Raw genomic sequence first — 15,973 nt, 5'->3', positions numbered from 1 at the left:
AATTTATGACTGACCTCCAAAAACTGCCTGACTTTCATGTATATACACCATATGGTTAACTTAATGTCTTTTTTTTTTTTTGTACAGAAATACAACCCATGACTCTGTCCTTATTTACATGAAAAACAAATGTAATATGGAAAAATTAGGAAATCGAAATTTAGGGAAGTGAGGATGAAAAAATCTGATTTTGATCTTGGAGCACTCGGTGAAATAATTTAGGTAAATGATATACAATGGGAACATTTTGTGTGGGACAGTAGAAATTTCATATATTTACTCCCAGAACTTTTTTTTTTTTTGGTCAAACTTTCGAAGCAAGATAGAACTCTGTCCAAAGTTTGGGTTTTGGATATTAAGACTGGTGGCGCCATACTCTAGAGTGTTAAGAGGTTACTTGTTAAAAAGGAATAAAAAGCTGTTAAAAAGGAATAAAAAGGTATAAAAAGCTGTTTCTGAAAGTTCTGTCACAGCCTCTGACATCAGGCAAATCACAGAACTAAAGGTCAGTTTAATCTGAAACTAAGTGCTACAGAAATAAACCGTGAACCACAACTGTCAGTAAGCATCAGCAGTATTTTAGCAGTGGTTAGGCCTTGTTTTCTCATGCTCTCAACCCCCTTGTTAGGAAATCTCCATACCCCATGTCTTTGCCACTAGACTCATTTCTACCCCGCAGGAATTTTTTGTGAGGTGAGCACTTCAGTGCCCAGGGAGCAGAGCAGAGAAGGGACAGCAGAGAAACAACAATTGATTTTTACCAGTGGCTGTTGCAAAATGCGAGGCTGAGCTGCAGCCCCCAGCCCCCAACTCAGAGTGCCCCTCCCCCAAATATCCTCTGAGACCGATCACTGTGGAGCCCCAGGGGAATCTGAGTAAATGCTATTGAAACTTGCTAACACTGACAGGGACTGAGACCGAAGGTAGTGAGCATGATTAAACATCTATAAGAAAAAAAGTCATTATTATAAAGACTACATAAAGCAGGGATAAAGAGGCTTAGATGCCACCTACTGGAAACTGAAAGAAATACCTTTGTAAAAAAAAAAAAAAAAAAAGAATACACTTCCATTAATGCCCAGGCAGAGAAATAGTCCATTAATCACCATGAACAACTAAGGTGACAAGAAAGAAAGGAAAATCTCTAGAAAATAAGCTTAAAGATGTAGAAATATGCAACTTGATGAAATCAAGGTATGAAATGAGTATTAGGAGAAAAACTAACAACAGAACCGTAAATATTCCCTCAGGCTAGATTAACCCTGTATACTTAACTATAACAATGAATCAAAATCATGGTAAATAGAAACAGAATGATGACAAGCGAAGATCTCTCCACACGACACCTAATATCTCACCCACAAAACCATCTACTCTTCAGAATTTTTTTTCTCTCAGAAGCATTTGATAAAGAACAAGTCAGAATCACGAAGTATTACGCTTCAGGGCGGGATTCACAGAAAAAGACAGACAGGTAACAGTCATCTCAGGGCATCTGTCTTGGCTCTGGACTCTCTGCCTCCCTGGACAGACCGACTTCCTTCAGAACCACAGCCTGTCTCCCTTTTGCTTTCATTTTCCACGTCTGCTTGTGGCTATTTCTATAAGTAACTGGTTTTCTGCAGAGGGGCTGTGAGAGACCCAGGCCCAGGTGAAGGATGGCCTGTGTGGGGTTCGGGTGGGTACGCACTGCCAGCCCGAGGAGTCGCCTGGCCCGCCCAGTGCAATCAGTCATACATAAGCAGTTTCCCACATGGAGAGGCCTTCCAAGTTCACGTCCCCACTGCCTCCCGTGTGCACTTGTGGGACACGTCCATGTGCGCCTTTGCTTGGCTGCCCCTGACCTCCTGGCCAGCTCGGGGCTATTCCAGTGACTGGCCTGCAGAACAGGCAGCGGGCCAGGCCCATCAAGACTCCTGCTCCTAAGCTAGGCCTTCCGATTCCTCTGGGAGGTCGGGGGCATCATTTTTGTGTGTGTTTCCCCTTAAAAACAAATGACAATGCGATGCTCGAACCGCACAGGGGGCGAAGCGCACCAACCCGGAGCCCTCCCTCGGCTCGCTGGGACCATCTGTCCTCCTCTCCCTCTCCTGGAGGACCCTGACCGGGACCACGCTGAGGTTAGTCATCTTGACGGTCGCCAGACCAGAACTCGGACCAAGAGTTCCTCGTTTGGGGACCAGGAATGTGCATTTCTGCTAACATCGGCATCGAATATTGAAAGCAGCCTCTGGAGCAGTGCTGCGCAGATGGTCCAGGAAAGAATAGTCAGGCCATGCCCCTTCCACCCCGTCCCTGTCACTGCCACTGTGCACGTGCTGCACCCCCAAACCCATCCTCCTCTGAGGACAGAGGTGACGGGTATCCGTACCCGGAGGCCGTATTTCTCTGTGCTGATCGCACTGTCCGTGAGGACACTCGGTCACCACCTAGGTTTCATGCCCGCTCCTGTCCACGTGTTGTGGGAACGGTGCCCCTCTCTACCTGACATCCTCGGTCTGACGTCACATCCGGTTTCACACACCTTCTCTGCTCACAAATCACTAACCCCGAAAGACCGGGCTGCCGCCCCACACTTCCAATGTGATGCGCGAGGAACGCTGCTAAAAAGGACCACGCAGGCACATGATTTCCTGCCGCCAGAACCTGCTATGAGGACATTCTCCCCTCCCTAATGGCCCAGGCTCTTTGTTCTGCCATCACATGGTAGGCGACACTTCTCAGAGCTCTTTCTTGCTCCCACCCACCACGCTAGGCAAGCCCCATCCACGACGCTGGATTCGAATTCCACCTATGAACCAGAATCAGTTCGTTAATCGACAGAGTCTGTGCAGATCTGACTCCAGCCTGCTACCTGAACATCCGGCGGCCCGCTCGCCACGTCAGGGATCATGTCCGCGGCTCAGCTCACACTGTCCAGGTGTCCCAAGCTGGACCGACAGCGTCACCAGATAATTCCATCTGCCCTCATTGGTCCTCGACCCATTTTTTGGCACTAATATCCTCTCTAACCCCAAGTGTCTCTCTGGACATCCTGCCACCCTGCACTCCTATCAATGAGCCATCCACCCACTGTCCTGAATCCACCTAGAGATTCTCAATGTTCAAGAACTTCTTGTCACATTTGAAGTTTCTTACAAAATGTCATTTCCACTGAGCGTCCTTTCCTGATGCAGCAAGCAAAAGGATAACACTAGCGTTTTTCCTTTTTAACATTTTTAACTGTGTATATTATCTATTCCTTTCATATTTTCTCATGACTCAATGATATGTTCCTTAAAGAGAAGAATGTGAGCCTTAAGCCTTTTACACAGCAGTAGTCAAAGATTGTTTCATAGTAAGTGCTCAGATTTATTGAAAGCATAGATGACTCAAAACTCCAAAGATGTACCTAAAAGTGCTTCGAATAAAATCACTTAACTACAAGTATATAATGATATGATTTTTGAGTGGTATTCTGTAATAATTAATCGCTACAGTTGAAGTCTGTGTTTTCTATCATCTAAATTTAAACTTATAGTCACAATTTAATTAAGTGCCATGATAAACACTAAGGCAAAGGGGGAGGGAGAGAAATTAACGATGACTGCGGTGACGGGGAGATTAGAAAATGATTGACTGATGAAGTGATATTTGAGTAGACAGCTGAATAAAAGGAAAAGAACTAGCCCATTCTGGAGAAACAGATTTCCAAATTGGTGATAAATTTGTACAGCTCAGGAAAAAAGGGCTACTTCCTCCTCCTGGTGAAGTCAATGCCAGCCTATCATCCCTAGAAGACTTCGCCTACCAGAAAGCATGATACTTTGCATATCACTCAACAAATACTTACGTCTCAGAGTTAATTTTCCAAAACATATTATCTTATTTTGAGAGAACAGTCAGCTAACTTCAAGAGATTTTACAGAAGGAACAAGGTACACTCTTCCATCAAGATGGATTCTGAACTCACCGGAGGAAGCTGGCTCAGAATCCAGGCAGAGGCAGGTGTCCCGGGGCTGCAGACTGCCGCCTTCAGCTGGAAAATGCAGAGACCAGACTCTCCTTTGATGAGGGGAGAGCAGAAGACTCCATCAGTGGATCATGCACGCAGAAGAGACATCCCGTCTCACCACGGGATTCGAGAGATTCCCGAATCCTTATACAAAAACACAACAAGTGGGGTTATTCGTACCGTCAGATCCTGCTGGTAGATAAAAACCTTAATACATCTGTGTGTGAGGAGTGGTATTGCCGTTTCTCTCAACGTTGTAAATGTTTCCTTTCTCTCCCACTATTTTGACATGAATATATTCTATAGAAACAGACCTTTCCATGTGCCAAATTTTCAAACATCACTCAGAGACCACGTAATGTTAATCAATAGAAGAATGTCCAAAACGTATGTATAGAATTCACCACCTGGCCTTAAAAAGTTAGTGTTTTGTGCATCGACTTTTCAGGTAGTTATCAGTAAATTTCAGGTTATTTCAACAACCTTCTTATTTCTCTATGCTTTGTCCTAACTTAATGGCCCTTCCAGCACTTTACTGGGCTTCCTTGGAGCCCTCTTCTGAATTTTCCACCCTCCCTTGAATTTTCCAGTGGTGTTCAGATTTAATCCCTATGCTCAAACTCTTCCAAAAAAATCAAAGAGGAGGCAATACTTCCCAACTCATGAGGACAATATTAGCCTGATCCCAGGGGTACAGGGATGGTTCAACATTCACGAATTGATTAATGTGATACACCACATAAACAAATTAATAAACAAGAATCATATGATCATAGCAATAGATTCAGAAAAAGCCTTTGACAAGATACAGCATCCATTTATGAACAAAACACTTACCAAAATCGATACAGAAGGAAAGTACCTTAACATAATAAAGACCATCTATGACAATCCCTCAGCCAACATTATACTTACTGGTGAAAAACTAAAAACCTTCCCTCTAAGATCAGGAACAAGGCAAGGCTGTCCACCATCGCCACTGCTATTCAATTTAACATTGGTGGTCCTAGCGAGTGCAATCAGGCAAAAGAAAGATATAAGAGGCATCCAAATAGGAAATGGAAAATTCAAACTGTCACTATTTGTGGATGACATGATTCTCTACAGAGAAAACCCTAAAGACTCCACAAGAACACGACTAGAAACAGTAAGCAAATACAGTAAATTTTCTGGCTACAAAATCATTGTTCAAAAATCCATAGCATTCTTGTACTGTAATAATGACTTGTCAGATAAAGAATTGGAAATAATAATTCTTTTTGCAATTGCAACAAAAAGAATAAAACACCTAGGAATAAATCTAACAAGATATGTGAAGGGCCCATATGATGAAAATTATAAGACCCTATTAAAAGAAATTGAAGAAGATACAAACAAATGGAAAGATAGTCCATGTTCTTGGAATGGATGAATCAACATAGTTGAAATGACCTTATTACGTAAAGCATTATACAAATTTCATGCAATCTCCATCAAAATCCCATCGGCATATTTAAAAAAAAATAGAACAAAAATCATCAGATTTGTATGGAAGCACAAAAGACCTCAAACTGCCAAAGCCATCCCGAAAAAAAAAAGAACAAGGCTGGAGGCATCACTCTGCCCAACTTCAAATTATACTACAAAGTGGCAATAATCAAAACAGCATGGTACTGGCAGAAAAACAGACACACAGGGCAATGGAACAGAACAGAGAATCCAGAAGTAAACTCATGGGTATATGGGCAAATAATTTTTTATAAAAGAGCCAAAACATACAGTGAAGAAAGGAAAGCCTCTTCAATAAATGGTGTTGGGAAACCTGAAAAGCCAACTGCAAAAGAATAAAACTAGGTAAAGAGACAACCATCCGAATGGGAATATATATTTGCAAGCAACACCTCTGATAATGGCCAAATATCTAAAATATACAAAGAACTCATACAACTCAATAACAAAAAACCCAAATAATCCAATTGAAAAATGGTTAGAGGACCAGAACAGACACTTCTCCCAAGAAGACATACAAATGACCAACAAACATATGAAAGGATGCACAATATCGCTAGCTATTAGGAAATGCAAATCAAAACCACAATGAGATACCATCTCACACCTGTTAGAATAGCCATAATCAACAAGACAAGTAATAACAAGTGTTTTCAGAGGATACAGAGAAAAAAGAACCCTCATACACTGCTGGTGGGACTGCAAATTGGTGCAGCCATTATGGAAAACAACACAGAGCTTCCTCAAAAAACTGAGAATTGATCTACCATAGGATCCAGCAATCCCTCTATTGGGTATTTACCCCAAAGACTTGAAAACCCATATCCGAAAAGATATTTGCACACCGATGTTCATAGCAGCATTATTCACAGTGGCCAGGACATGAAAGGAGCCAAAGTGTCCTATGATAGATGATTGGCTAAAGAAACTGTGGTACATATACACAATGGAATATTACTCAATCATAAAAGGAGATGAAATATTGCCATTTGCAACATGAAATAGACCTTGAAATAATCATACTAAGCGAAATAAGCCAGATAGAAAAGGTTGAAAATCATATATCACTTATAAGTGGGATATAAACCTAAAAGCAACAAATGAACAGGACAGAGACTTATAGACATGAACAATGGACTGGTGGTTACCAGAGGGAAGAGAGAAGGGGAGGGGGAAATAAAATGTTAAAAAAAAAAAAAAAAAAGATGTTCCCAGGCAAAAAAACTTTTTAATTAAAAAAAAAAAATTTAAAAACACTGGTGCTGTTTACATTGGAAAGAGTGATAGGCATTAATCATTGACCAAGGATTAATGGGAGAAATATCTTTCCTGATCTTAGCAGGAAGGTGTCTAGTCTCTCATCATTAAGTATATTATGGTAGGGTTTTTGTAGGTGTTCTTTATCAAGTTAAGGAAGTTTTCTTCTATTCCTAGTTTGCTAAAAAAAATTTATGAATGGTTGAATTTTGTCAAATGCTTTTTCTGCATCTACTGATATGTGATTTTCTCTAGTTTGTTGATATGATGGATTACATTATTTGGTTTTTGAGTGTTTATTGGGATATGTGGAACAAATCCACTTGGTTGTGATGTATAATTCCTTTCATATATTGTTGGATTTGATTTACTAATATTTTGTCGAGAATTTTTTGTGCCTATTTTCAAGAGAGTTATTGGTCTGTAGTTTTCTTGTAATATATTTTTGTCCAGTTTTGGCAGTAGGATAATTTCTGGCCTCATAAAATGAGAATACATTCTCTTTTCTATTTTCTGAAAAAGAATGTAGAGAATAGGCATAATTTCTTTCTTATATGTGTGATAGAATTCAATACTAAACTCATCTGGACCCAAAGCTTTCTATTTTGGAAAGATATTATTGATTCAATTTCTTTAATAGCTATTGGACTATTTGGATTGTCTATTTCTTCTTGTGTGAGCATACTGTGTCTTTCAGGAAATTTGCTCGTTTCGTATAAATTATCAAACTGGTAGGAATAGAGTTTTCCATAACATCCTTTAGTACCCTTCTAATATCTATGGGATCTATAGTGATGGCCCTTCTATCACTTCTGATATTAGTCGTTTGTGACTTCTCTCTTCTTAATGAGCCTGACTATAGGTTTCTCCAGTATATTGATCTACTCAAAGAACCAGCTTTTGGTTTTGAAGATTTTCTTTATTGATTTCTTGTTGTCAATTTCATTGATTACTGGTCTAATTTTTACTATTTATTTTCTTCTGCTTTAGATTTAATTTGTCCTTTTTCTAGTTTCCTAAGGTGGAAGCTTAGTTTATTTTAGATACTGATTTTAGATCTTCTTTTCTAATATATGCATCAATGCTATAAGTTTTCCTTTTATTTTATTATTAAAACTGCTTTTATTGCATCTGATTAATTTTAGTAAGCTGTAGTTACACTTAGTTCAAATATTTAAATTTTTTTATATCTTTGCCTCATATGATATCCAACTATGAGTAGATTCATTTATTTTTACTTGCAGTTCTAAGCATTTTTGCCTCACATATTTTTATGTCCTATTATTAGACACATATAAAGATTGGTATGGCCCCTTTGAAAATTTAACCCTTTATCATTATGTAATGGCCCTCTATCCTGAATCATTTTCCTTGATCTTTCCTTTCTGCTTTCTCTGAAATATAGCTACTCCAGCTTTTTTTATTAGTATTAGCACAACATACCTTTGTTATCTTTATCTTTGATATTTGATATTACTTTAAATATCAAATATTATTGATATAGTTGAATTAATACCTACCACATTTGTTAGTTTTTTATTCACTGCCTTTGTTTTCTGTTCCTATCCCCCTTCCTGCTTTTGTGGTTTAAACTGAGCATTTTATATGGTTTCTTTTTAGTAGCATATCAATTATGCTTTTTAACAAATAACATTTTTGTGGTTGTTGCCGGAGAATTTGCAATATACATTTACAGCTTATCCTAATCTACTTTCAAATAACACTATACCCCATCACACGTAGCGCAGGTACCTTACAGCAATGAAATATTCTTAATTCTTCCCTCCTCCTGTCCCTTGTATTATTGTTGTCATTCATTTCACTTATAATAAGCTATCATTGAATACATTGTTGCTATTATCTTAAACAAATATATCTGTTAGACGATTTAAAAAATGTTATCTTCGCTTATTTTCTTTAATGTTCTTCCATTATTAAACAGACCTGTTTTTGACCTACATCATTTTCTATCTTTATAAAGGACTTTTTAACATTTCTTGCAATGCAGGTCTACTGGCAATAAATTCTCTCGTCTGAGAAAATATTTTTTTTCCACTTTTGAAGGATAATTTTACGGAGTACAGAGCTCTTGGTAGGTGGGGCTTGTTTTCCCTTCTTGATACTTTAAATATTTCACTCTACTTTCTTCTTGCTTGCATGGTTTCTGAGATGTCGGATGTAACTCTTATCCTTGCTCCTCTATACATAAAGTGTTATTTCCTCTGACTTCAAGACTTTTTCTCTTTGATTTTCTACAGGTTGAATATGATAGACCTAGACGTAGCTGTTTAGTCATTTACCTGCTTGGTGTTCTCTGAGCTTCCTAGATCTGTAGTTTGTTGTCTGAAATTAATTGAGAAAGCCTCAGTAATTGTTGCTGTAAGTATTTCTTCTATTGCGTTCTCTTTTTCTCCTTCCGGTATTTGTCATTATATGTTACACCTTTTGTAGTCGTTCCATAGTTTTTGGATATTCTGTACTATGACTTGTCTTTTTTTTTTTATTTACAGTTTTGAGAAGTTTTTATTGGTATATAAAGGTCAGGAATTCTTTCCCTCAGCCAAGTTCAGTCTACCAAAGGCATGGTTCATTTCTGTTAAGATATTTATCTCTAGCATTTCCTTTTTCTGATAATTTCTATCCCTCTGCTTACATACCCACTTTGCTTGCATATCCTATGCTTTTTCCATATTAATTAGATTTAAATCCCCAGTCTTATAATTCCAATATTACTGACATATCTGAGTATGGTTCTAATGCTTACTATGCCTCTTCAAACTGTGTTTCTTTGCCTTTCTGTATGTCTGTCAATTTTTGTGTTGTTGAAAGCTAGGTATACTACATAAAAGGAACACTGGCAAATAGGCCTTGAGTGATATGGTGGTAATGAGCATGGGATGGGAGGCATTCTACAGTCCTATGATTAGGTCTATCTTTTGGTGAAACTGGCACTGGACTGTAAACTTCACCAGGGCTTCTCAAACCCACCCCACTCTCACTGGTAGGTGGGACAGGATGGCTAGACTGGACTGTAACTGGGCATTCTCTTTCCCTAAGCCAGTTAGATTCTAATAAAACCCCAGCAGGTTACTAACTCTGGTACAAGTTTCTCTTGGGGGCATACCTTAAGAACAGAATGCTGAGCTGTATTTCAAAATAGCTACTTCCCCCGCACCCCGTGACAGAGCACAATTGAGATTTTTTTTCTAATCTTCAGTATGAAAACTTGGGCTCCTGGAGTTAAAACTCATAAAAGTGTGGGGACTTCCCTAAGACTGGGAACTCTTGAAGTCCTTGATTCACAGGTTTGTCCACACTGAGCCTCCCACAATTTGTCCATTACAATTTAGGTTTTCCTAGCCCCGTACTGATCACCACGGAAGTTTCTGCTAATGTTTTCTGCTCTGGTAAGTTGTGATGCTCTGTATCCACTTAGCTCCAATTTGTGGAGCAGCAGCTTGCCCTGTGACCTCAATTCTCTCATGGACCAAAGAAGGGTTGAATTTGTTTTTCCAGCTTTTTACTTGTTATGATGAAGTGATGACTTTCAAACTCCTTCTGAACCAGAAACCAGAAGTATTTCTAGTTGAATTTTTTGTAGTGACATATTTTGGTTCCCTCTCATTTACTCTTGGGTGTATGCTATATTTCCCTGTAGTTACCATGAGGATTACATAAACATCCTACAGTTATAACAATCTACTCTAAATTGATAAAATTTCAATTGCATACTAAAGCTTTACTCCCAGAGGTCAGTTCATGATATCACAAATTACATCTTTATATATGGTGTAGCCATTAACAAATTTATAATTATTTTTATTTTTTAATCTTATAAGAAAACAAAAATGAATTGTAAACAAAAATTATAAGTGTTTTTATATTTATCAATGTACTTACCTTTATCAGAGATCTTAATATTTTTGATGGCTTCCAGTTACTGTCTAGTATCTTGTAGTGCCTGATATTAGGGAGATGGAAAAAAATCCAAATTCTTAGCTTACCTGTTATGATTTCCTTAATTTCATCCTTTCATTCATGATTTTAACCCTCAAAAAATATCTCAAGCATTTCACAAGTATATGTACACTTCCCAAATATGTTAATGGCAATTAGGAGCAAATAGGATTTCATGTTCGAATTAGCTTGGACTATACACAGATAAACCACTTAAATGGAATTGTTTTTCTTTCTTAACTATTGTTTTGATATGCTTTTGTATATCATGAGATGAGGATTTATAAGGCAGGATATTTGGAGGAAGTAACTCCTAATCACTCACTATATTCACATGGACTATTTACAGCACATAACATATTGTTTTTAACAAAGTATTTTGCAAAAGTGCACAGCACTGTTGGGATTCACTGAAATACAGATGGCTGGCCACTGTTTACTTGACTGCTTAATATTAGGAGTGTGGACAGGATAATAATGGATGACTGCAGTGACATCACAGCAGATGGGGTAACTCAAATTTTGAGATCAAGTTGCATGTATGTTAACACATGTATAATGGAATATAAATGCATGTTATAAAACATTAAAAATCCAATTCTAATAATGCTAAGAAAAATGAAGCTCAAGAAAGCATAAAATACATTGAGTCTTGATCCAACAAATTCTCAACTGTTATGGAATTTAGACATACAAATTCCAGAATTCCCACTGAATTATCTTTTATTGCACTTCAAGAATGTCTCACTACCCAAATCTACTTGTTTTTTGAGTTTGGATAGCATAGAATAATGTGCTTATATTCATTCACTTAAGCATACATAATTTGGGGGCTGATTTTCTTCTTCACTCATGTTATTTGGAATACTACTGATTTTCATATATTTGTTAATTATCATTTTAACTTTTCCCCTTTCTGGAAAAAAATGTGACCTACATTTGTTCCACTTTTAGAGGGAAGTGACTGAATAAATATTTCATAATTTTCTCTACTTTTTTGACAAATTAATTTTCAACTATTTTCAATTTGTAAATAGATCTTTTGATGGGTATGAAATTATTCATGTTTTTGCATGACTTATTTCTTTTTAACTCTATACTCAATAAGTAGTAAGTGTTGGTGAAAAGCTTTACTATAAACATTACACCCACTGGTCTTTCTCATTATGAATTTTTGATGTCGACTAACGTGTATAACATGGTTAAAGTCCTTTTCACAAATAACAATGATGAGGACATTGATGCTATTACTGGATAACATCCATTAAATAGTTACTATATGTTAGTAACAGTCCCAACCATTTTATATTTCTTAACTCATTTAATCCTCACAGCAATCCAACACACACATTAGTATATACCTTTATACAAAAAAATCATAAAGCAGCACTAAGTTTTCTACAAATATTTGCAAGTATTTATATATTTGTTTGCACACATCTGTAAATAAAGGTACTTCTTAAAAGTGATCTGGAAAAATAAATAACAAATTGATAACAGTGATTACAATGGGAGGATTAGCAATGTTTTACAGAGAAAATGTTCATCGGTTATTTAAGCACTGACATGTAATGTTTTTTAGAAAAACAAAAAAAATCACTAATATGTTTAGAGGGCAACTTTCAGTGAGCAACCATGTCCATCAGTAGTACTTAGCAAAATGACAGTCAACGACAGAAAGATTATGACATTGTTAGAATGATAAACAAACATCTATACTTAATGAAATGGCAGCATGAAAAAAGCAGGTTACAGAACAGCATGCATATCATGATTACACTAAATAAAGTCTGGAATAATATGTTGTAATAATTTGAAAGTAGTAATCTGGCAGGTTTTACAAATAATCTATTATTTCTTTGTGGTCTATTTTATTACAATACGAAAACACATTTTACAAAAAGACTAGAGCTACCTTCAAAAACAAAGTTGTGATTCTGCCATGAATTATGATAGCCTATACAACACAATTTACAGTGTAGTATTAGTGGAGGCTCAGATCTATAGATATGAGCAAGAGAAAAGATGGCCCTAGAACTAAGCTAATATAAACACAAATATATAACCAAGAAAAGAGAACACAACAATGGGAATGGAATTACTGAAAGACAGAACCCTGGAGGGGAAGGTAGGTTTAATTTAAACCTTGAGTTCATATTTGAAAATACATTTGATTAACAAGTTAAACATAAAAGAAAATAGCCCAATATGTTAGATAAAACAGAGTTAACAAAGTGTTATAGGTTGAACCATGTTGACGCCCTAAGCCCTGGTACCTGTGAATGTGATCTTACATGGAGACAAGGTCTTTGCAAATGTAATCAAGTTAAGATGAGGTCATTAGGGTGAGTTCTAATCTAATAAGGTTCACACCTTATATAAGAGAAGATACACAGATACACAGGAACAATGCAGTGTGAAGATGGAGGCAGAGATTAGAATGATGCCTCTATAAGCCAAGACTGTTGAAGACTGCGGAAGCCAGAAAGGCATGGAACAGATGCGTCCCCAAACCCTCGGAAAGAACCAACTCTGCCAACACTGATTTTGGATTTCAAGGCTCCAAAACTGTGAGAATAAACTTCTGTTATTTTATGTTGCCCAGTTTTGTGGTACTTTGTTACAGGAGCCCTAAAAAACTACAACAGAGGAGAACTTCCAATCATGCATTATCTGGGTGTTTTAGAAAATCACCTGTTATTAAAAATATTATTATAAAAATTTTCAAAGGGGCCTATCATTCACCCAGTATGAATTCCTTCATGGCGAATGAGGTCAGAGCGACTACCAAAGGCCTTTCCACATTCCCTACATTCATAGGGTTTCTCACCAGTATGAATTCTTTGATGTCTTTTAAGGTTTGAGCCCTTGTTAAAAGCCTTGCCACATTTATTACATTCATAAGGTTTTTCATCTGTATGGATTCTCTGATGCTGAATAAGTTCTGAGCTCTGAATAAAGGCCTTTCCACATTCTTTACATTTATAGAGTTTCTTGCCAGCATGAATTCTGTGATGATTAGTGAGTGTTGAGGCACTACTAAAGGCCTTCCCGCATTCCTTACATTCATAGGGTTTCTCACCGGTATGAATTCTCTGATGTTGAATAAGCCTTGAGTGTTGAGTAAAGGTTTTCCCACATTCCTTACATTCATAAGGTTTCTCACCAGTATGAATCCTCAGATGTGGGAAAAGTTGTGAACTTTTAGTAAAGGCTTTTCCACATACTTTACATTTATAGGGTTTCTCACCAGTGTGAATTCTCTGATGATCATTAAGGTTTGAACAATAATTAAAAGCTTTCCCACATTCCTTACATTCATAGGGTTTCTCACCAGTGTGAATCCTCTGATGTTGAGAAAAATACGAACTACAACTAAAGGCCTTGCCACATTCCTTACATTCATAGGGTTTTTCACCAGTGTGAATCCTCTGATGTCGAGTAACAAGTGAACCACGACTAAAGGATTTCCCACACTCCTTACATTCATAGAGTTTTTCAACAGAATGAATTCTCTGATGTTGAATAAATTCTGAGTTCTGATTAAAGGTCTTTCCGCATATCTTATATTCACAGGGTTTCTCTTCATTAATAGTTTTTTGATGTGGAGTAAGAAATGTAGGCTGAATAAGAGTGGGCATGTCTTCTTCATGGATAAATATTACTTGACTAAAATGTCTCTTCTTTAGAGATAATATCTTGGTCTCACACATTGATTCCAGATCTGAATGAAAATAAAAAGGCATATGTTCATTTTTCCTATTCTGAGAGAGGTTATACTTCTAAAAAAGAAATAGGAATATTAAGCTGAAAATAACATACGGGAAAGGAAATGCTTAGTTTTTAAATCGGGCTAAGCAACTTGTAAAATTGACAAGTACAGACATTATGGAGACGCAACAGGGTAAGTTGAAGAGGACCATTAGGAAACTAGATGACCTCTATAATCCTGAAATTCTGGTGTGGATCAGAATCACCTAAAGCTTTGATGAATATACCCTGTTCAGGGTTATCTTCCATGTTATACAGTGATTCTTACCATATAAACATATTTATAAACATATATTCACATGCCCAGTATCATACTGTATGTTTTGTAATTTGTAGACAATTATCAGACCTATGAAGGACTGCAGAGGAATAAAAGTACCGAAATGTACAAATTGGGGGAGGGAGTCAGAGACTCTGTGTAAAAGTTATGTTGTTGGCCGGTTCGCATTAGAGTACAGTCTGCAGCAAGTCTAAGTTGCTGAAAGAAATTGTCAAGAATAGAGCGGGATATGTTGGGGATTGACTGAAAATAGTATGCCTTCGAATTCTGTGATGCTGACTTTGGGAGAGTAAGAAATGAAATCTTCAAGTCATGGTAGTGGCTAAGAAGGGAAGCAGCCTGCGTGAGAGAAAAAAGCAAGAATGAAACAGGCTCTGTGAGGAAATGAGAGGAACGCCAGCCACATCAATCTTTTTTTGCCATTCTGCACATATCCACGATGACAATGAAAGCACAGAAAGTACTGATTTGGGGTTTACAAATAAACTTAACGAGTAGGTGAATACGTAATTATAAAATCTGTGAGTAATGAAGGTCAATTGTACTTTTAATAATGTCTCTTAAAAATAGCACACTGTATACGAGTTTACCAATGCCTGTCCATGAATTCACAGGAATATTACAGTAAAAGCTTAAAAAGAGGAAAGGAAAACCCCACTAGGACGAAGCATATTAGAGAAGACTGTAGCAATAAAACTTAGAAGCTAGAAAGCCAATGGATGATTGACTGCAGACCAGAGAAAGTCAAACTGAGCTACAGTGAGTGAATTCCACAGCAGTGATTCATGGTACAGAGCCCCACAAATGCACAAGAATTGGAGGCATCAAGCACTTCTAATAGTGGGGTACAAATAATACTGAAAGCTGAAGGTGAGTTCAAGGAATGTTATTAGTGAGACCATTAAGATCTCCTCCCTAGAAACTAAACTCAAGGACCATGGACTTAAAGAGGATTTTATGAATTTGATCTCAAAGGCAAGGGAAGTAAAAACAAAAATAAATGAACGGGACTATATTAAACTACAGATTCAACGCACTAGCTATCAAAACCCCAATGGCATATTTTTACAGAAAGAGAAAAAACAATTCAAAGAGCCAAAATAATCTTTACGAAGTATAACAAAGTTGAAGGCATCACACTTCTTGACTTCAAAATATATTACAAAGCTATAGCAATTAAAACAGTATGGTACTGGCATAGAGACATTCACATAAACCAGTGGAAT

General features: G+C 37.3%; 1 protein-coding gene across 2 annotated transcripts in view; it reads right to left on the bottom strand.

Annotated features, from left to right (window-relative positions):
* The window catches only part of ZNF829 (zinc finger protein 829), a 33,744-nt gene that overhangs the window by 7,050 nt on the left and 10,721 nt on the right, over nt 1-15,973 (bottom strand). Inside the window, exon 4 of one of the 2 annotated variants that reach the window (XM_039839565.1) lies at nt 3,953-4,044. In XM_039839565.1, coding sequence (XP_039695499.1) covers nt 3,953-4,044 — 92 coding nt within the window. Of the gene's footprint in view, nt 1-3,952; nt 4,045-11,997; nt 14,421-15,973 lie in introns of those variants that run through there. The other variant, XM_039839564.1, reaches the window with a different exon arrangement.

The sequence above is a fragment of the Pteropus medius genome, unplaced genomic scaffold, assembly GCF_902729225.1.
Source record: "Pteropus medius unplaced genomic scaffold, Ma_sr-lr_union100, whole genome shotgun sequence".
Lineage (NCBI taxonomy): Eukaryota > Metazoa > Chordata > Mammalia > Chiroptera > Pteropodidae > Pteropus > Pteropus medius.
The sequence above is the reverse complement of the archived record's forward strand: the minus strand, read 5'-3'. Positions and strand labels throughout refer to the sequence as shown.